Consider the following 21910-nt stretch of genomic DNA (forward strand, 5'->3'; position numbering starts at 1 on the left):
TATATTTAAAATTTTAATTTTAATTTTATCATTTTATTATTTATTTTAGTAATTTCTTTATGTGCTTTAGTCGTTTTACTAGGTTATATATATATATATATATATATATATATATATATATATATATATACTGTATATCATTTTTATATATATATATATATATATATATATATATATATGTATATATTATAATTTACGTAAAATGAAGGAACGAATTAGTAAAATGTGTCGACGTACATGTAAGTTATAGTGGGAACAAATTCTTAATTCGTGGCCATGATATACATACTTTTTTTCCCCGCATGGCTCCGTAAGTTTTGGTTTTAGTTTAAGATAACCCTGACCCACAGTATTTATTTAGGCTATTTAAAAAGTTAGTCACTGTAATAATGTGTATAATAATTTTATTTAAATGTAATATTAATGACAATAATATGAGTTCGGAACAAACACTGAACTTTTGCTAACTAAAAGACAGTAGCTATCCTTGAGCCATGCTATAGTGTCACAGTCCCTTTCAATCATTTCAAATTCACAATTTTGATCCAGAAAATACTTGACAGTGTGGACAATGGACATTGACGCTGATATGTAAGCAATAGTTATTTTCACTGTTGACTGGATAAAACTGGAGATTTTTATCATGCCGGTTGTGCTAATATAACATCACACTGCAAACTGAATGTCTAGAAATCAATTGATCACAATTAAACCGTCTGAGAAAGATTCTGAGAATGTGTATGAACATAAAGGACAGTGCTAACCTTGAACAGAGAAACTGGGCTTTCTTTAACCACTGAATAACATTGAAACGTTCATAAGATCTTAACTTACCAGAAATAATGGATGCAAGCCGAAACTCATCAGAGAGATGCATTGGTTCATATGGGGAGGTCTCATACAGTTCTTCACCTTGAAAATAATAAAAAAACATAGAAATATTAGATATCAACATTATTTGTGTTTTACAAGAATATAATATTCTGGTTAGGACACAGCATACAGGTTAATTAATTGGTATTTTTAGGAATACATCTACATCTAGCAAGAAGTGGATAGATACAAATTCTTAATTCTTTATAATTACACTTTCAAATGGCTAGACTCTTATAAATTCTAGTACACTCTCTCAACAATTACAGCTCAGCAGTCTTTTGTCCAGATTTGTACTGGCCAACAATCACAAATTAGCTCCCTGGTGTTGCATTCCATCGGCTGTGTCCAGAAAATCTGCTGTTTTCTAATCCAGGGCCTTGAGCTGTAGCCCACAAAGAAGTGCAACAAATCTGCTAACTGGTCCCAGTAGAGATACCAATATAACAATGAAAGCTGTGACACTAGACCTTCAACAGACTGATGGGAAGCTCTCAAATGAAGACTTCCAGCTGTCCAGCTCCTTGACATTTTCCTTTGACATCCAGGGGCTGGATTCACGAAAATCTTCTTAAGCTAAATTCTAAGAGGTACAATTCTTGAAGAACTTCTCAAATAGTTTCTTAAGAAATATCAAATATTTCATCCCTTAGGAATATTTTATCCCTTAAAACTCATCTTTGATCACCAAAATGACATATTTAAATGGGTTTTTTTTTTTTTTTTTTTTTTTTTTTTTATGTCTTAAAATAACTTGAATGTAACTCTACACCCTTGCTTCATTTAGTATACGTGTGTCCATGAATATGCTAATTATCCCACCTCCACTCACTCACAACTGTGCTGTAGTAAACACTGCACAATGGCTGCTTTAATGGCTGCTTTAATTCAGCCATATATGTTTGAACCAGGAACTGATTCAGAAGAAGAAGTGGAAAAGTGGATTATACAGGCTCGCTACAAGTCAATATATTAGAATGGTAATGTGTTTTATGCATCGCTCTCTACAACGTCGGACACATAACAGTAATTAATATGATTAGCCTTTGGCTTGACTACGTTATCAACAGCTAACAATTTATTGCTAATGTGCCCATGTGCCATCCCAGAGTCAGGAAGCTGCCTTCTAAAAATCTGTATCCTTACAAACGCTTTGAACAAATCAGACCGTCAGTGGAGAAAGGCATATAGTTCATCATAGCATCGTAATACATCCTATACATTCACCCGCTATATTGCCAAATGTACCCGTTTTTTCATATCAGCAGAAAAATATACCGGGATAACCTGGCTTCTCATGAGATTTCCCTGCTTCAGAACATAGTTAATGATATGCTAAAACCCGCCCTCACGTTGACGTGATTACAAGGTAGTTTGTGACGCAAGAAACACCTGCGATTTCAAACCGTGTTTTTGAGATCACTGCAGTTTTAAGGAGAAAAATACTCAGCAATGGAGCTGACTAATGAATTTGCACATGGTTTGTCTTAAAGCATATAAAAAACGACATTAAAACAACATTAAAAACTTGATTTTCACCACAGGGTGTCTTTAAGAAGAAAATGAAAGGTGGGTATTGCTAAAGATTCGCCGAATGAAAAACACCTCAAAGCCCATCTTTTTCCACTGCTGCAGATTACCATAGATATCATAATAAGCGTGCAGACTATTTTGGTTGGAACTGGTTTGACGGGAGTTATTATTTTTAATGCGCTGAGTCAAAAGTTATTTTAAAAGAGCCTGTCTCAAGATGCAGCAGTCTTTCTTCCCATTCATTTGCGGTCTTTCATGCACTTTCTCCAGAGTGAATGCGATCTGTGTCTGTGTATCTCGCTAGTTCTAGCTAGAGTGAACGCTTCATGTAGAATATACACACAAATTATTGATTTGTGTCACTTCAGAGTACTCGTCCACATTCATGGTACTAGTAGTGTGTATAATATGTAGCTAGTGTTATGTTGTAATGCTTAAAACAAGCCAATAATTTCATTAAACATCTTACTTTTGCAGATTTAAGACAGGGAGGAGGTTATCCCTGTCAGTCAAGTCAAGTCAAGTCAAGTCTTCCCCCTCAGGGTAGTTTTTGTTTGTATTTTGTTTTATTTTTATTATTAATAAAAAGCCCTTGTTTCCTGCACTTGAGTCCTCGCTTCCACCTACCCAAAACCTGACAATCCCAACTTTAAGAAGTTATTTACAATGATTTTTAAGAGCACTGGGTCTTATTCACTAATAATTGTGTGGATTATTTCGTATTTGTACGCACAGGAGAACTTATCACAAAAATTCCTATTTCACAACACATGCATTTGTTCTTAAGACATAATTCAGGAAGCATGTGTATGCACAAATTATGATAGATAATCTAATATATGATATGAATATATATGATATATGAAGTTTCATTTCATCTTATATATTTCATCATAAACAGTCAAAGAGTAAGAAAAGCTGTGTTATAGCTTCAGCTGTGTGGTTTCTCTGAATAAAAAAGCAGATATACGCTTGTGTACAGTTAGCTAATCAGAGGTCTGTTTAAAAGGTGTTTATTGTGTTTATAACTGGTTTGGAGAATGGCACACTTGGCATTGTTCGAGGATCTGGAAAAATCACGTCTGCAGAGAGCGACGAAAGGAAAGGTTGTGCGGAAATATGGAGATGGTTTGGACGTGTTTTATGCAAATGACTAACCTCATTCACTAACATTAGAACGAGATTAAGAACGAGCTAAAGAAAAAAGATTTTTGGGTGGACTATCTATTTAAGAGTAATGAATATGAAAACTAGTAATGCTCAGTGTGGTGGCAGTAGTAAAGAAAGTCTTGCCTTTCAGTTAAAATAGCCTTTTTTTTCTATTAATTTAAATTAGAATGTGCTTTTTTATCTTAGCTTAATTTAGCTAGAAATAATAATAATAAAAAAAATCCTACCATAGTTATAAGATTTAATTGCTTTGACATGTTATTGAAACATGACCTTAAAAAGATTTTTTTCTTTCCCATTTCAAAAAAAAGTTACCAAGACAACCACCTTATGAAGAGATAGTTCACCCATAAATAAAAATGTGTTATGTACTTGCCCTCCAAACCTTTATGACATTCTTCTTTGGAGTACAAAAATAAATATTTTTGACCCTACTTTTTGGAATTATTGTATGGGCATTAACAGAAGAAACATTCTTCAAATGTGAAAAACGAATATATTTGAAATGTTTTTTCAATCAGTTTTAAATATTGTTTTGTGTTCCACAGAAGAAAGTAAGTCATACTGGTTTGGGCTGTTTTTGAACTTTTAAAAGGACTTAATAGCTTTGGGGCAGTTTTCCAGTAAAACTGGGTTTAATTTTTATTTTTTCAAAGATAGATGAAGATGAAGGTCACAGTCAGAGATCCACTTCCAGATAGGCTATACAATGACTTGGTGGTATGCATTGGGTAGGTTTAGGTGCCATGTGCCGGTTAGAGCTCCACACTGAAGCCATGTGTGCTACCGTCACCCTATGATGGTTCTTAACATCATCAGCCCAGCCTGAGCTTCCCTATTCCCAGCCCAATGAGCTCAGAGGGCCTTTTGGTCTCCGCAGTGTCTTTGTGTCCACTCCAAATGTACCTCTGGCTGGGAATTCTTTTATGGGATCATCCTGGATCAAGAATTTATCTGCTGTGTCACTGTAGCTCTCTGCTATCCGCCTCCCAGCTCTGCTGCTGTGTGGCCACCTTTATGTTCTGTTCCTCAATGAGTTAATCCTGCACACACAGCCTTAATCTCTGCCATACCAGCCCGCAGTGCCTGCTTGGGGAAAATATTGCAAAGTTCCAGAGGGGAACTGCTAGTGGCATAAAATAAGTGGACACATAAATCTCGGGATAGAGGCATTTGTCCCCCCGTCACATTTGTGGAGTGTACTAGACATGTATTTAGCATAAATTAGGTGAGTGTAATCTTCAAAACTTGATCCTTCTGAGAGTTTTCAGCAGGGCATTAGAGAGCAGATGCTGACGTGATAAATGCAAAAGAGCAGTTATTGGCCGAGAGTTACTCTAGTAAGCAGATTTAACAATGCAGAGAACACAAACATCCACTGACATCGTCCTTGCCGCTGACTTTGTCCACTGCACTGTTAAAAATGCTGTGACTTGAAGAGTTTAACAGATGGAGAGCGTTCCCAAGATACCGAAATTAGACTCGCTTTTGGATGCTGGAAACATTTCAAATGTGCAAACTGCCGTAGAAGTGACTGTTGTGTTCATGCGTGAATTAATGTATTGTGAGTACTATTTTGTAAAGGAAGTCTGAACTGTTGTGTAATGATGTAATGTGTGTGAATGGAAGTGATGAGTAAACAAGATGGATGAAGCTCGCTTCTCCTGTCTCGTGTGCTTTATTGTTTACTAAGTCCTGACAGATGCCACAATGACCTTTCAGGATTTTACTCTGTTTTTATGGTACTAATGAGGAGTTTATATTCACTAAATTGGATTGAATAAAGAGATAAAACAAATTAATTCATCAAAACCTACTTAGTAGCCACAAGAAAATGATTGGCTGACGGCAAGACCGTCAGTTCTTACGATCCCAAACCCTAGTTGCTTTCCTAAGCTGTGACGTCAAAGGCATCAGACCTAAAAATATAAATACATTTGATGTTTTGAACAGTCCTATAAATCAAGAACTGCTCAGTACACTCTTAAAAAAAGGTTCTTTATTTGCATTGGTTGTTCTAAGAAAAAACTTTAACATCCACGGAAACGTTCCATTGCATTAAAGGTTCATTACAACAGAAAAAGGTTCTTTAGATTATTAAAATGTTCTTCACACTGAGAAAAAAAGAAAAGAAAAAATGTTTTTTTGAATGGTTAAGAATTGAAAGGTTCTTGTCTTCTAGAACATTTAAATTTAAGAGTGTATAATATAATATAATATAATATAATATTGCTTGGAAAAAAATATGTGGTCACAATACATTGCTGTTTTGAATAGAAGTAAATGGAGAAAGATAGGTTAACCGCCAAACCTTGACCTCTTAGAAAAACAACCTGGGCCGGGTTTCCCGATAACGATGTATCTTAGCTCTTAAGAGCACTTTCTACGTGCAAGGTTACGAACGCTCACAGCAATTCTACGAGCGTTTCCCAAAAATGCACTTAACATGAACGCACGAGAACGCGCTCTACGTGCTACTTATGAGTCGCTGTCCATTCGCGAAGTGCTGAAATATAACCTTATATGGAATCGTATTCTGAACGTTTAACCTAATAATTGTCATCTGTTGTGGACTAGCAATCAAGACAAGTCTATATAAAGCACCTACAGGCGGAGGCACTGACAAAATGGCTGAAAAAAAAAAGAAAAGATACCTTTCAAAAAGATGAAATTAATGTCCTTTAAGAGGAGATAGAGCGAAATAAAGATGTAATTTTTAACAGATTTAAAGGATTTCTTTTATTTATTTTTTGTTCATTCATTTAATTTTGATTAAAATTATTAGATTAAATTATTTCTATTTTTTTGTTTTGTTTTCTGACCTTTTTAATTATTTAATTTATACATGAATTTAACCAACAACAAAAAAGAGTAATAAAGTGTACAATAAAGTACAATCAAAACCTTATATTATAATCGCATTGCATTTGAATAAAGTTAAAGGTGTAATCTGCCGGTTGTCCTGCAGGTGTCCTCATAAATCTGTCTTCTTACGATTACTCCAGAGCACACGTAGATCTACGAAGATTTTCAAGTGCTACTTAAGCTACGATGCTTTTGGGAAACAGACCATAATATTAAGATCAGTCATACGATCGTTTTTATGATCAACTTAGGCTTACGATGCTTTTGGGAAACGCAGCCCTGATTTACCCTTTTGTGTTCTACAGTCATTTCTATAGTTCTATTATACGCATTGGTGGGGAAAAGGATTCAACAAGGGCTGTGGGTTTTCACAGTAACCGAGCTGAATATTAAGTTGGCTTGGATAGATACAAGTCACCAGACATGAGTCAAAAAGGCTACCCAACTTGATTAAAACTTGCACTGTCTTTGTGCCACCAATTTTAATTACCTCAGACAATAAAGTTGGCATAATTTCTAATTAACCTCTCCATCGTAACAAAATGCACTTGGTGCTTTCTTCTTGTAAGCTGGGGCCTTTGTTGGAGAAACATCTTCAATGGCATATTTCAGACTCAATCGGGGAGCATGACTTTCAGATAAAGACTGTCCCCATCTCTGGATTTTAACAGCCTATGTCTTCTCCTCATAGGGGCAGAGATGTAACAGCATTGAAAAATCCTCTCATAAGCTGTATTTATCCTCCACTCGCATAAAACTTTAACTGTGAAGATGTATAGAACTGTTTTCTCCAACCACAGCCTGATCCTTAAAGGAGAAGTTCACTTTCAAAAAAACTTTTGCTGATAATTTACTCACCCCCATGTCATCCAAGATGTCCATGTCTTTCTTTCTTCAGTCGCAAAGAAATTAAGGTTTTTGATGAAAACATTCCAGGATTTCCCCCCATGTAATGGATTCTATTGGGACCCAAACGGTAGAAGGTCCAAATGACAGTTTAAGTGCAGCTTCAAAGGGCTTTAAACGATACCAGACGATGAATAAGGGTCTTATCTAGCGAAACGATCGGTCATTTCCAAAATAAATAAAAAAGTTTAAGTTTTATAAGCACAAATGTTCGCCTTGCTCTGTTCTGTGATGCGCGTTCGTGACGTCACGTAATACGCAATTACGTTGAAAAGGTCACGCTTGAAAAATTTCTGTCCTGAAGAAAATGTTCTTTTTGGCTTTTTAATATTAAAACACCCAGGATACGCACACGAAATGGGCATTTTAAACGATAAACTGACACAAATACATTTGAAAATGTGTATATGGTCCTCCTTCCGCACATTTGTAAACACGTCAAGCGTGACCTTTTCAACGTAATTGCGTATTACGTGACGTCTTCAACGCGCATCACAGAACAGAGCAAGGCGAGCGTTTGTGCTTATAAAACTTAAACTTTTTTATTTATTTTGGAAATGACCGATCGTTTCGCTAGATAAGACCCTTATTCATCGTCTGGTATCGTTTAAAGCCCTTTGAAGCTGCACTTAAACTGTCATTTGGACCTTCTACCGTTTGGGTCCCAATAGAATCCATTACATGGGGGGAAATCCTGGAATGTTTTCATCAAAAACCTTAATTTCTTTGCGACTGAAGAAAGAAAGACATGGACATCTTGGATGACATGGGGGTGAGTAAATTATCAGCAAAAGTTTTTTTGAAAGTGAACTTCTCCTTTAAGGCTCAAAAACCCCTTCATCAACACCAGACCAGAAATGTGTTTCTTTTACCATACTTATATATTTTCTATTAATGATTTACTTTGAAATCTTTTTTTGGAAATTGTAATATATTTTATTTCATTATTTTGATTTAATAGATTTGATTAAATTGATTACATTTGATTCATTCAAATTAAATATTATAATTAAATGTATGCATTTTTTAAAATTTATTTCAAATGAATTCATGAGAGAAAAGGAAAAATAATTAAAAATATTAATTTCCCTTGAAAATGTTCAGATGGAATAAATCTCAAAAATACTGATGCATAGATGAAAAGTCTAAATGAATATAGGAGCAAAACTATTTAATACATGTGTTGAGATTTACTGACATTTATGGTTAAGTGGTCCCATATTTGTATTCTGGAACATTTAGTGCGTCAGTTCTTACACTAACTCATCTGTCTAATAAGAGCTCTTAAGTAAACTGCAGTTTGTGATGTACTTACTTTCTAAATACATGTGTGATGCTGTAACTTATTATAAGCAACACGATTCTATTATACTCCCTCATGGCATTTAAAAAAAAAAATGTTTCCCCGCTATGATTTTTAGAAAAAGGATGCATTAGTCAGATCCATTATTGAGAAGCACCAGGACCTGATTGAATAAAACATTTCGAGCTTTTAAAACCTCACTGCAATTAGATTTTATGCAAAAAAAAGATAAAGTTACATTTAGGCTGACTCGTATTTATGGACTGAAACAATCTAACCAGTTTATACATTCTCAGGTGGGTGTATTTAGTGAGAGAAGGGTGTCTGTCACAAACAGCAAAGTGGGGTCTCTGTGGTGTTGAGTTTAAGTGTTTGTGCCTATATGAGCCTGATCTATTATTATCACTATCAGAACTGGTTCAGTCTAGCTGAGCATGGCTCTGTCACTGCGTTTCTTTTCTCTTGCCACCCCCAGACTGAACTAAACCAGTCAGCAGTAATCAGAACAACAACAATGCTGTGCAAAACGAGGGGCTTTAGGGGATGCTTTTGAAATTGCTTTCTTCTTTTAAAATCAATTATACCACACAAATTCTCTGCTTGAACAAATAAATAAAGGATGACTTGCAATGACGAAGTGAACTCATTTGGATTCATGCGTAATGTATGCACTTACATTTTAGTATGTCCGGATAACTGAAACGTACAATATCATTTTGACTGCATATTTGCAATTTTAGAGATTCACAACTCTACTAGACTTCTGAAGGCTGATTGAGTCTAAAGAACATTTGTGAGTTTCATACTCAAGACTTAATCTCATAGCAAAACTCTCATATCAGCAAATGAGGAGAAAGGAGGAACATTTTAATGACAATTTTGTTTAAAAATGAATTTGTAAAAGAAGTCACCCTTTGTATGGCTGAATTGAATTGGGTCTTGAGGTATGATTCTCGCTTTGGGGTGTGAGGGGTGCTGGTTTCAAATCCCGGACGAGCCCCCAATTTATTACCTTCCTGATCAATATTGATCAATAATCTTTTATGATGTTATTTTTATCATGTCTTGTGGTATTATAAAGTATTGAGGGTCACAACAATTGACCTAAATGCCATTTAAAGTTATTTAATTTTGCACATTTAATTTTGCATAGGGGTGAGTAAATGAATATTCAAGGCAAAGTAAAATGCTCAAGGTTAGCTCGATGAGAAATGGTTTGTTATGGTAAGATTTATTATGAAAATATCTCCAAAGAGTCTGGAGACAGTTATTATCTTATTTTCATGAGGAGGTAGGGCTTACGTTTCCCCCATGTTGTGCCTTATGGGAATCAAAGGATGCAATTAGCAAACAAAGAACAATTGCCTGATACATTGCCTCTATGGAACAAAGTAAATCTGTTTTGGAGTCTAAGCAGATTCATTAATCCTCAAATACCAAATGACTTGGCAACAGAGGGCCCAGTTTTGCTTCACAATTTGTCAGGTGCACAATAGCTAATGAATTCTGCCCTTTTCCCATCCTCATATCAACATGCTTGTTTAATTAAAGCTTTGAGAGAGGGTGGACTACACTGATATTTGATTAAGCATGCTGTTTAAAACCTGCACCTCCACAGCAATGAAATCCTGGACTATCTGGCGTACTTTGCTAATTATCTTCAATCAATTTAGCTCCTAAAACATTGCTTGGTTAATACTAATCTTCTGATAAGCTGAAGGAATGTAATTACAGAATCAGCATAAGTAAAGCTGGAAAATTCATAATGATGGTCTATTTTTTATATATATATTTATTTGTTGACTCATTGACTGCTGAAACGGGGTGGCTCATGTATCATAATCATTCACAGAGAATGTTACAAAAATTAGTGCTTTACTGGGACATTATGACAAAATGTCAATATTTTGATTACCAATTATGAGCTGAAGTACTTGTGAATGCAGACACTCTAATAGAACGCATGCGGGACTGGATGTTCAGTTAACAGGAACCCATTTACTTCAGTAATCTGACACAGGATATTTAATGTGGAAAAAATGTAGGGTGGGACTTGATTATATCAATGGGCATTTGATTGGATTATGAATGCTGCGTGGGACAGTATTATTTTTGTATGTCAGTGTAATGATAACAGGTAATGTTTTAGCACATTAACTGCTGTAATGTGATAGCAGTGTAAAGCAGTGTCTCATCGCATCGCATTCAATGGCACAAAAGAACAGCTGTCCATATTCTCACTATTTTGAAAATAGATAAATAACTATAAAAGCTATGAATGAAATTGTAATTCTTTCAAAACCCTTCCCATAATAATCTATTTGTACTATAAAAGATAGTTATTTGATTGAGTTTTCATCCTAAATATTTCTAAATACTTCCAAAATAGAATTTATACATTGTAACCACAACAGTCTGCTATTGTGCATATTGGCTTGTATTAAGTATAGTTTTGAGTCTTGTATTTCAGATGTACTTGCAGACTTAGTTATGCCAGGGGACATTCTGAGTTGTTTTATTTAAAGTCTAGTCTCCTAATTTAATCTCCTAATTAACATGGACAGCTATGATAAAAATGAGCATGGGCTCAGGCTGAGGTCATAAGCCACATATTTGACTGTAATTACATAATTGCCCCTAGTGTTCAATGACAGAGATACGGGCAAACTGCATGCAAGCAAAAATTAGCTTTTAAAATTGTCAAAAAAGGAAGCCAGATGGGGGAATAACTAGATTTGGTGTATTACATTCTGTATTACACAGTGTTCTTATGAAACCTACTTTACTGCAAACTATGATGTAGTGCAATTTATATTTAGGTACAGATCTGTACATTGTCAGTAAGAAGTCTCTTATCCTCACTAATGCTACTTTTATTTGATCAGAAATACAGTAAAAACAGTAATATTGTGAAATATTATTACAATAGTAAATATGTTATTTATATACAGTGCTGGTCAGAATTATTTGCCCCCTTGGTAAATATGATCAAAGATGGCTGTAAAAAAAAAAAAAAAAAAAAAAAAAATCTGCATTGTTTATCCTTGTGATATATATATATATACAGTATATATATATATATATATATATATATATATATATATATATATATATATATATTATTATTATTTTTTTTTTTAAATGCAAAATTATAACCTTTCACTGAAGTAAAATAATTGAAAATGGGGCGGAAATTACATTATGAAATAAATGTTTTTCTCCAAAACACATTGGGAACAATTTTTTGCCCCCTTTTATTAAATACTTTTTGCAACCTCCTTTTTCCAAGATAACAGTCTTCTCAAAACTGTAATGTATTTTTATGCATGTGGTGTATACAAATACAGATATGTATATTACTGTTCTAACTGTAGTATTATTATTATTATATTAGGCAAAAGTAATGTTTTTATCAGACAGAAACAACTGCACACTGTATGTTCTTTTTACAGCTTATATTAAAAAGTGCAGTACCAAAAATGCAGTGCTTTTCCCATTACAAAGAACAAATATGCATAATTATCAAATAATTGAGACTAATTATCTTTCCATTAGCACAAAGCAATCATTACGCTTTGAAATAATCACTTAAATGTTTCTTATTAATGTAATGTATTAATTAGTGTTCCTCCAGCTAAAATGTACTTCAACAAATCCAAATAGCAAATATTTAGTTTGTTATCTGCATTAACAAGTAAAAAATATTGTTTTAGGCTCACCATGACACCATGGCTTAGAATACAATGTTTTCAGCTACACCATCTTGTTTAAGGGCTCTGCTCTCTCCACCTGCAGGTTTCATAAATCCCGGTCAATGGGAGATTTTAGTTCAGACGGAGAGCTTCATGTAAATTGCAAAGCACAACCAGTCCTGTGTTTCTAAATCTGGAGCAGACGGCCCAAGCATCCTAGTTGGCAGTGTCTATTGGTGATTTTCTGAATGCCATAACATGCCTGTCTGTATTATGGATCAGACTGACTATTGCCCACGCTGCGAGGGCTTTGACTTGGCAAGAGGGAGCGATAGAGGCGAAGGGGTTATGCTCAAACAGAGCGCTGAGTCGTTTTAGCACTGCGATGAGGGAGAACTCTGGCTTCCTGATTTTTTTGGCAAACTCTCAAACGTCACACGGTCTTGCCGCAACTTCAGCTCCTGTATCTCTCCTATGCTCTTGAAAATAAAGATTCTTTATTGGCATCTATGGTTCCACATTTAACATCCATGGAACCTTTCCATTGCACAAACGTTTCTTTATAGTGGAAAAACTTGTTCAGATTATTAAAATGTTCTTCACGCTAAGAAAAAAGTTGGTTCTTTTAAGACCTGTTCACTGAAAGGTTATTTGGGGAACCGAAAATGGGTCTTCTATGGCATTGCTGAAAAAACACCAGCATTTCGAACCTTTATTTAAAAAAGTGAACACTACGATCAAAAGATTAGAATTAAACTTTCTAAAGGCGGGCGTACACGGTGCGAGTTCGGACACTCGGGAGGTCGTGAGATATTGCACACGTTACGAGTCAGTTAACCTCATGGCACGGTACATGGCACGGCTGTCCTGCACAAATTGTATCCCTATTTAATATTTGATCAAATTTTATCAAATTTTAGCATCAAGATTTCTGAAGGATCATGTGACTGAAGTCTGGAGTAGTGATGCTGAATATTCAGCTTTGCCATCACAGGAACACATTCATTTTTATTTTTATTTTGTATATTAAAAGACAGGTTCTTTTAAATTGTAATAACATTTCACAATATTACTGTTTTACTGTATTTTTGATCAAATAAATGCAGCCTTGGTGAGTGTAAGAGACTTCCTTCAGAAACATTTAACAGTAAAAAAATTTACCGGTAGTAAATATTGTGCCCATGCTTTCTGTTCCTCTTTTCTACTCTTTCGTTCTACATCCTAACGCAGTGTGAGGCCAAGATTTGACCTGTTGTGTTTTGTTTTATGGAGGCCTGTTTCTAAAGAAACAGAAAATCCATTCCATTCAAACCGAATGGCAGAGAGATGAACCTTTGATGGGGCCACTCTTAGTTTGGGTGATTATTGCGTGTGCTCGTTGGGCCAATTGTGTAGCGTCAGTGGATTTGATAGAGTTCTGTCAAGGCGCAATCATTGCTGCATGGTCCCTCAGGGTTCAGATTCAGAGCAACCTGTATTTTTCTAGAGCTCAATGAAATGGCTGTAGTAGATTGAAGAGCAAAGTCGCAAGAAAAAAAAACATCATAATGAGGGCTGGTGCTGTCCAAAGTAGGACGCGAAACTGGGTCCGGCCATTTTCAAGTGTTGGAGCGACATCAATAGAGAAAATCCCAAAGAACAAATTGTTTGTTTGGGAACAGAGGACATTTATGTAAGTATTGCGGATAAACTGGAACACCCAAACAAGTTCTTGCTAATTGTTAATTCCCTGTATGAACACATTCATCTATGCTAACATGTCTGTTGCATCACTTATTATTCTCCGTGTCCTCTAATGTGACGGTTGGAATGTGGCACATTTGCATGACATTAACTTTCTGCAGTACCTAATCTGTTTGTACACAGCTTCTGATGAAAGGAAGCTGTGTGATTTTTATTTTATTTTCCCCTTACCTCAGCAGGCAGTAAGTAGGCCCAGCAGTCCACAATGCCTCATTGAAATGCCAGACTTGAGAGGGGCAGTTGCTTTAAAAGGCTCTCTGATTACTCGCATCAATAGGACCCTATTTGTTGTGACTCCCGCAGCAACTGCCAAAGCAGATGGGGTATAATTCAGGCCGATTTGCACTGCTTAAATCCTATAATGATTCCTCAACACTCCCAAAGGCAAATGCTAACTGCCATCTCAGAAGTCTGAATGCTTCCGTGATGGACTGACTGTAAAGAGTGCAGGTACGGGTTGACTTGCTGTGAAATCTGGCTAATTGTCAGATCCGTACATCGACGCCATCCTACATCTATGGTACAGTTCTCCCTTGCGCCAAATAAAAAAAACAAATCAGCTATAATGCAGCACTTGGAAGAGCAACTCACAGCCATTTGTTTACAGGGTTCTACCATGACCAATTCGATGCACTATATTTTAAACATCAAATGTCACTTAAAGGTACAGTTCACCCAAAATGAACTTCTTTTGTGAAAGAATGATTTTCTTTCTTCTGCTGAACACAAAAGAAGATATTTTGAAAAAATGTCCATACAGTGAAAGTCAATGGGATCCAACTTTTCTTTTGGACCCCACTGATTGTATGGATGGACAAAAACATTCTTCAAAATATCATTGTTTGTGTTTCACAGCAGTGTTATTTCCGCACTGTTTATATATTGTAATACATTCTATTAATATTTTAGTTTAGTTTATTTTTATTTTATTTTAATAGTTTTTTCTGTTCATTTTTTAAATATTAATGTTTATTTTATTTTATTTCAGTTTTTGTTTATTGTTATTTCCAGTTAGCAACTTTAGAGCTTCAACTGTCTTTTTTACAACTTAAAGTTTGTATTCTAATATTTATATTTTATTTCAACTTTGTTTCAATTCAAAAATGTTTTAATAGTTGTAGTTTTAGTTTAAGATAACCCTGTTTGGAACGACATGAGGGTGAGTAAATGATGATCAAATGTTCATTTTTGGGTTAGCTGTCCCTTTAAAGCCGAAGTGTGTCACCAAAGGGATACTCCCGCCCCCAAACTCACCCCATTGGTTGAGCCATTGTTTGGGGATGATCGGGATGCCTAAACAAACTTTACACAGTTTTTCACTTTTCACAGAAATCAACCTATAAAAATGGCTTACGTATAGCTGTCTCTATATGGGATGGGATAGAAAAGCTTAGGATCAAAAACTTACCTTCATTGAGACCCATATGAATACTCCAGTAGCTCTGCAGACATTGTAGCTCCCTCTTCATGCCCCTCTTGCAGCGGCAGTCATACAGGGGGCTGTCCTGCAGCACCTCAAGGGCGGCTTGACACTCCCTGTTGGCCAGCATGGTAGTCCTGTCACGACCTACCAGGCACTGGCGCATGATGCGAAAGCGTGAGCTGCACTGTGAGTTTTGGTTGCACAGCTCACTGGCCCTCAGGCAGTCCATGGGGGCTCTCCAGCCATGAGTTCCCAGCCCTGACAAGGCAGAATGGCTGGCCATGGAAACGACCACCTCATCTGTGGGAAGGGCATGGGTGTTATTAGACTGTAAAATAAGTTTTTTATTTATTTGTTTTTTAATGACTTCACACTTGTTTATCTGGCACATAAAGTCTATATTTAAGAAGAAAACATTTAAAATGTACAATACATGACAATACAACTTGAAAAATTGAGATGTAAAAAATCCTAGGTGTATAAAAGTTAGGCCTATTTTATTATATAAGTGGTTTTCTCTGCGCCTCTCCTTCCCGTGTGTTCAGCACCGTGGACAGTTCCTCTTTAGCACGCACACAGTACATGTCAATCTCTGTGCTTTTTCTCCCAAAAGCATCATTATCTAATTAGCACGTAAAAACGTTTACAGGTTATAAAGAGACAAATGCACACCTAAAAAAATCTTTGGCTAATTTACAACATTTGCGAAGGCCTAAATTTAGCTGTAATGTATTCTAGTATAATGTGTAATATGACAACAAGTCGGACAACAAGCCATAGCTTTATGTAGGCTTACTTTAAAGCATAAATACAGCTAATGATAATGAATGGGGCACAATCTGTTGAGGTTCGCTTTGCGTACAGTAAGTGTATTTCTGGTCCTATTTTTTAAATTGCTGTTTTGGTTATAGATAGCTGAGATGAATGTTTAATAAATTATTTATGTAACGTTAGGCTATTTGTATTTCTCCAAGGTACTGTTTGGTAGACAACCAATCCAAACTGAAAGTGCTTGAACAGCGTACTGTTGCTATGGTTACCTCAAGCGAACGCGATTTATGTTTTAAAATATATAAATATTTATATAAAATATATATTTATTTTATAGGTAAAAACGTAACTTTGGGATTGTTTTTTTTTTGTGTGTGTGTTTTTTTGGTCACTGAAAAGTAATCAGGCTATGTACTTTTTATTAATGTATTCCGACTCCCTGATCCCAATATGAACCCTGGACCAAATAAATAAATAAATAAATAAATATTCGATGGTCTAAATGAATAAACGACCAAATAACTGAATAAATAAACAAGCAAGCGATTATTTCCCACAGCTTTTGTTAATGTTTCGAATATAGGCTATTCATGTGAGCTTAATAGACAAGTAGTACCGAAGCAACCTTTAAATAAAATCAGAATCGTTTATGTTTCAGCGTCTCGAAAAATATAGCTTTTTAGGTTTTGGCAGCATTTTCACGTTATTAAGTTTTGACATTGGTCTTAGTTCAGCACCTTTGGACCTGACAGCTCCCGTAACATTGCCCTAAAGTAAACGAGCAATCTACTGCTAGTTGGGAAACGCGTTTCTGCATCGTAATATAAGCATTGCATTGCAACATTATGGGTGGGAAACATAGCATCTCTAATATTACAGTTCATTTAATCCTGATCTTTCCTCTGACTGAGTTATGTTGGAGCCTATATGAGACTATCAAAGTATAAAAGACTTCCAGCATGAAAGAAGAGTGAGTTCATTCTGTAAACTGTAAACTGTCAAAAGCCTACTTTACTCGGGCAGTTAAGCCATACACTCTCTCTCAATATGATAAATGATTGTCTGCGTGGGTTTTCATCATTCTCTGGGTTATTACTTTTTGTCTCTAGTGTCATTTATGAAAAATTTGATGTAGCCTACTTACCCAGTAAAAACAGGACGCTCAGAATATTCAGTAAAATCATGATAGATCCCATTCGAACTACCAGTGAAGTATTATGATCCCAGATTCCCTTAATGTTCGCAGACAAATCCAACGGTTATTTAACGGACGTCCTTTTCAAACCTCAGGTTCATTTCCAACAGTCAGTCGCTGGTTAAAATAGCGTCAGAAATAGTTTAAACCTTACAATTCCAGGACTTGGATATTTCCTTTTGGGGCTTTTGAGAAATAAGAGAGTAAAAAAAAAAAATACTAATTGACGTTTATTTGATGAAACTGTTCAACATATCCTTTCCACAAGAGCGTCGAAGCATTCCTCTTGTTTGGGAAGAAAAGGTAGCACGAGACAGCGTTTTAGTCCACGTTTCCAAATGTGAATAACACTTGACTATACGAACGTTAGATAATCTTTAAAAACTTTTATTTCATAGATGTTATGATGCAAACGACAAAACTTCGAACGCCAAATAAGTCGGTTTTGTCTGTCATATGACCGGTCATTCCTGTATCGTACAAACGCATGTTTTAAGCACGTTCAAACTGAAGTTGGTTGTTTGCGTAAACTAAAAATCTCCCCGGACTCCTGTGAGTAGCAATGAATCTTCCAAGCTGGACAACCTTGACTTTCATCAGAAAATCCTTATGTGTCCACCAGCGTGCCTGTGGCTTTAGAACTGCCTTCGTTTTTCAGAGTCTGTGATAATGAAGAAAACAAACAGGGAAAAGGGCACTTCCAGTTCCACTTATCTTCTGTTTTCTGTGGCGCATGCAAACGCTTTCTCCCACGAAACTGAAGTTACATGTCCGACCCTAGGGGCTCTGTCGCTCTTCACGTCAGAGAGGACGCAATGAAAACATATCACCGCATGAATCTGACCGCTTCGCACTGGCTGAGTGCACAAGGGCATCGACGCACCACAGCACAGTCATGTCTGAGACGACCTTGTAGGCTACTACACAAATATGACTTGTTGGCACTCTTGTTTGGATTTTTGGATTAGTCCTCCATCATTGGATTAGCTTACTTCCCTCACATTTACAATTGTCATTTAAATATATATATATATATATTATGTTAAGCCAATTAAGTTAATGGAGGACAATTTGCCATTTTTAAGTGAGCACTATTATTTAGAATGGGATGTGCTGCGAATTACATTTACATTGGTTAGTGTGTAATGTGTGCTAAAGTAGCCTACTTCAGTGGCAGTGTAATGGAGACAGGGGCTAGTTGTCACAGGGGCAAATTGTCGGATTACAAAAACGTTGTAATAATGTGTTGATTAAATAATATTTGATTATTATATTATAATTATAAAGTATCTTTCACCAAAACAATTATATTTTTGTATAACATTTTGCTGTGTCAAGAAGTGTTCTTATTTCATACGTGTTTAAAAATATGTTGCTACAAACCGTAGGCTACAATACACAAATTATTTGGCAGTTTTCTAATGTGACAACTAACCTCTATATTGTGATGTTTGCTATAGCTTGAGGAGGAGATGAGGAGGATATATTCGCATCAGCTAGATTGTATTAACAATGACTCAAAACAAAAACTCTGTACTTGAAAATCAGAACAACCATGTTAACCTGACGAGAACAGAAAATTATGAAAAAGAAAAAAATACAAACAAAACAATTAACGAAATAAACAACAGCTGTGCATGATAATGAAATTAACAAGAAACCATAGAAACAAACACAAACCCAGGAAACAGGGCAGGTTACAGACTGTTTGGTTTTGCATGTGTTCTACTTCTGTTATATATATATATATATATATATATATATATATATATACAGTGTATATAAGTGTGTGTGTGTGTGTGTGTGTGTGTGTGTGTTTGTGTGTGTGTTTGTGTGATGTGATCTGGGAAACATTGTACATTTTCAGTAAGGTCTTTAGCCTCCACTCCCGCTAGGCCACCGCAGCAGCCTCCAATCAGGCCTCAGCATGGAGCCGGCCGCAGGCAGGCCACCCAGCCCGTCTCGGGCGCTGCCAAACCAGGTGGCAAGTGTCAGACCAAGCGTCCCTGAGACAGACCACCCAGGGATGGGGGAACGATCTCTTCAGATGGGTTACCATTCCGCCGCTGGCTCCAAGTTCAGCGGTACCTGAATTGTCAAAGAAAGAGCAAATTCTTCTGTTCCTGGGTCCCAAGAGGGCCAGACTGGCAGTGTACGACCCTGTAAAGCCTTACACCCCTCAGCCACCTCTTGTAGGACCACTCTTTGCCACTCCTGCCAGCCGGCAGTGGGGTGCGGTTCGAGGACACGGTCACGCCTTCTCACGCACTCTCTGTCATTATGTAGAGACAGTTAAGTGTTGCACCACACACTCAGACCCGGCTTCGGGACGCCTTCGGGCCTTCCGAACCAGGTCCTTGTCCTCTACCTCGCTGCCCCGTACGTCTGTGGTACCTTTGGTCCCCCTGGGCCGGTTCGTAGAAGCCTAGAAAGTGCTCCCAACCGATCCAGCTGGCTCCTCCGTACCAGCAGACCCGGCTATACGAATAAGTTTGGCCGGCGTCTACCCATGCTCAGCACTATTTGTTACACTTCGGTGTTCAGCAAATGTGCGTCTGTCATGTGCGCGGTCATAGCACTCCTACTGGCGAAGGATGCGATTGAGCCGGTCCCTCCAGCCGATTTGAAGTCCGGCTTCTACAGCCCATACTTCATTGTACTCAAGAAAGGTGGTGAGTTACGGCCAATCTTGGACCTGCGTCTCTTGAGTCGGGCCCTTTACAAGCTTCCGTTCAAGTTTAAAACTCAGAAACGCATTTTCGAATGCTCCGTCCCTGAGATTGGTCTGCAGCGTTCGACCTGAAGGACGCATACTTCAGATCTCTACCCTTCTGCAACACAGGTCATGCCTGTGTTATTGCGTTCGAGGGGTCGAAGTCTCAGTACAAAGTCCCACCCTTCGAATGCTACATAGCCAGTTGGGTCTTCAGGTCAACTGGGGAAAAAGTCAACTCTGGATCTCTTTTCTAAAGGATCTGTTTTTCCGGTATGGAGATTGACTCAGTCCAACACGTCCCTCAAGAGGAACGTGTCCGGTCGGTGTTATACAGATGTGAGAAAGGGTCCCACTGGAACTTTTCAGAGGCTCCTGGGGCATATGGCAGACGCAGCTGCAAATAGATCGGCTTCCTCCATATGAGGACCGCTTCAGCACTGGCTTCATGGCCGAGTCCCGAGTTGGCCGTGACCGAGCGGCACACTCCGTGTGACAATCACCCTGTCCTGCCGCCAAACTCTCAGCCTGTGATCAGACCTTTTGTTTCTCCGGGCCAGACGCCCCTAGAACAAGTGTCCACTAACACCGGCTGAGGGGCAACGTATAACGAGCATGCAGTAACGGGAGTCTGGGCTAACCTCCAACTGCATTGCCTCGTCCTGCCAACATCCATTGCCTCGAGTTGCTAGCAGTACACCGCTGCTCAGCAAGCCTGTACTGCTCAGTACAGCGACCGTTGCGCTACACTTCCCTCGCATGTCTCAACTCGCCCGCCACCTCCTCCTATAGAGTCAGAAGCTTCTGAGGTTGCTTCATCCACTTAACCTTCTGGGGCCGGCGGTCGCGCCGGCAATACCAGCTCGCTTTTTTTCTTATCAGTGCAAAAGAGACTCAAAATACTTGTTTAGAGGTGATGGGGCAATTACAGGTCTGCGTTCCTTCACGTGGACGATTTGCATGTCAATTGCTCTTGCGCACGTGGGTGTGGTCACATTAGAGTTAATGAGCACGGGCTGTAGAATCTGTACACGTCGTTGCTTTCATGCGTATTACTTAAACAGAGAATATTTGCTTTTGATAGAATTTACATTAGGGATGTCCCGATCAGGTTTTTTTGCCCTCGAGTCCGAGTCATTTGATTTTGAGTATCTACCGATACCGAGTCCCGATCCGATACTTCGATAAAAAAGAATAAAGAAGAGCAAAAAAAAAAAAAAAACAGATCCAGGATGTTCCTTATTTTTTTATTTAATTCACCTTATTTTAACATTCAACAACTCTTACAAACACTGTAGAGCACTTCTGTGAGGTAGCTTGAACAATCATTTATGTAATAAATAACATAAATTCTTCACCTTTGCAGGGCTTGAATTTTCGGTGCTTGAATGCGGGGGTTGCGCATAATTTAAACCATTCCCGCAAGGTTAGCTTTTATAGTGCGAGAAATTCCCGCACAAATATATTTGCTTCATCTCAGAGCAATTGATTTTAAAAAAAATCACAGATGCGAGAAAAAATGTCAAACTGTCTTTTATTTTCGAATTTAATTCGAATTTAATTCCTCAATCAGCGCTGGACCGGCGTTCTCTGTCTTCCGCTGAGTCCTGGCCATAGACAGATCAACATTGAATGCTCGGCCGAACAGCTGATCATAGCTGTACAGGGCGACTTATTATTTTTCATCTCCATAAATATATCTAGTAGTAAAGCTAATGCAAGG

At 37.3% G+C, this 21910-nt stretch overlaps 1 protein-coding gene across 2 annotated transcripts in view; it reads right to left on the bottom strand.

The window, feature by feature from the left end:
* Nucleotides 1-18218, bottom strand: part of gfra2b (GDNF family receptor alpha 2b) — a 71983-nt gene extending 53765 nt beyond the window's left edge. The window contains exons 1-3 of one of the 2 annotated variants that reach the window (XM_084104407.1): nt 17424-18218; nt 15494-15808; nt 835-912 (exon numbers count right to left, since the gene is read on the bottom strand). In XM_084104407.1, coding sequence (XP_083960533.1) covers nt 835-912; nt 15494-15808; nt 17424-17475 — 445 coding nt within the window. In that variant the 5' untranslated portion in view covers nt 17476-18218. The remainder of the gene's footprint in view (nt 1-834; nt 913-15493; nt 15809-17423) is intronic. The other variant, XM_084104408.1, reaches the window with a different exon arrangement.
* Between the last annotated feature and the right edge of the window lie 3692 nt (nt 18219-21910).

The sequence above is a fragment of the Abramis brama genome, assembly GCF_963993115.1.
Source record: "Abramis brama genome assembly, chromosome: 25".
Classification (NCBI taxonomy): Eukaryota; Metazoa; Chordata; class Actinopteri; order Cypriniformes; family Leuciscidae; genus Abramis; species Abramis brama.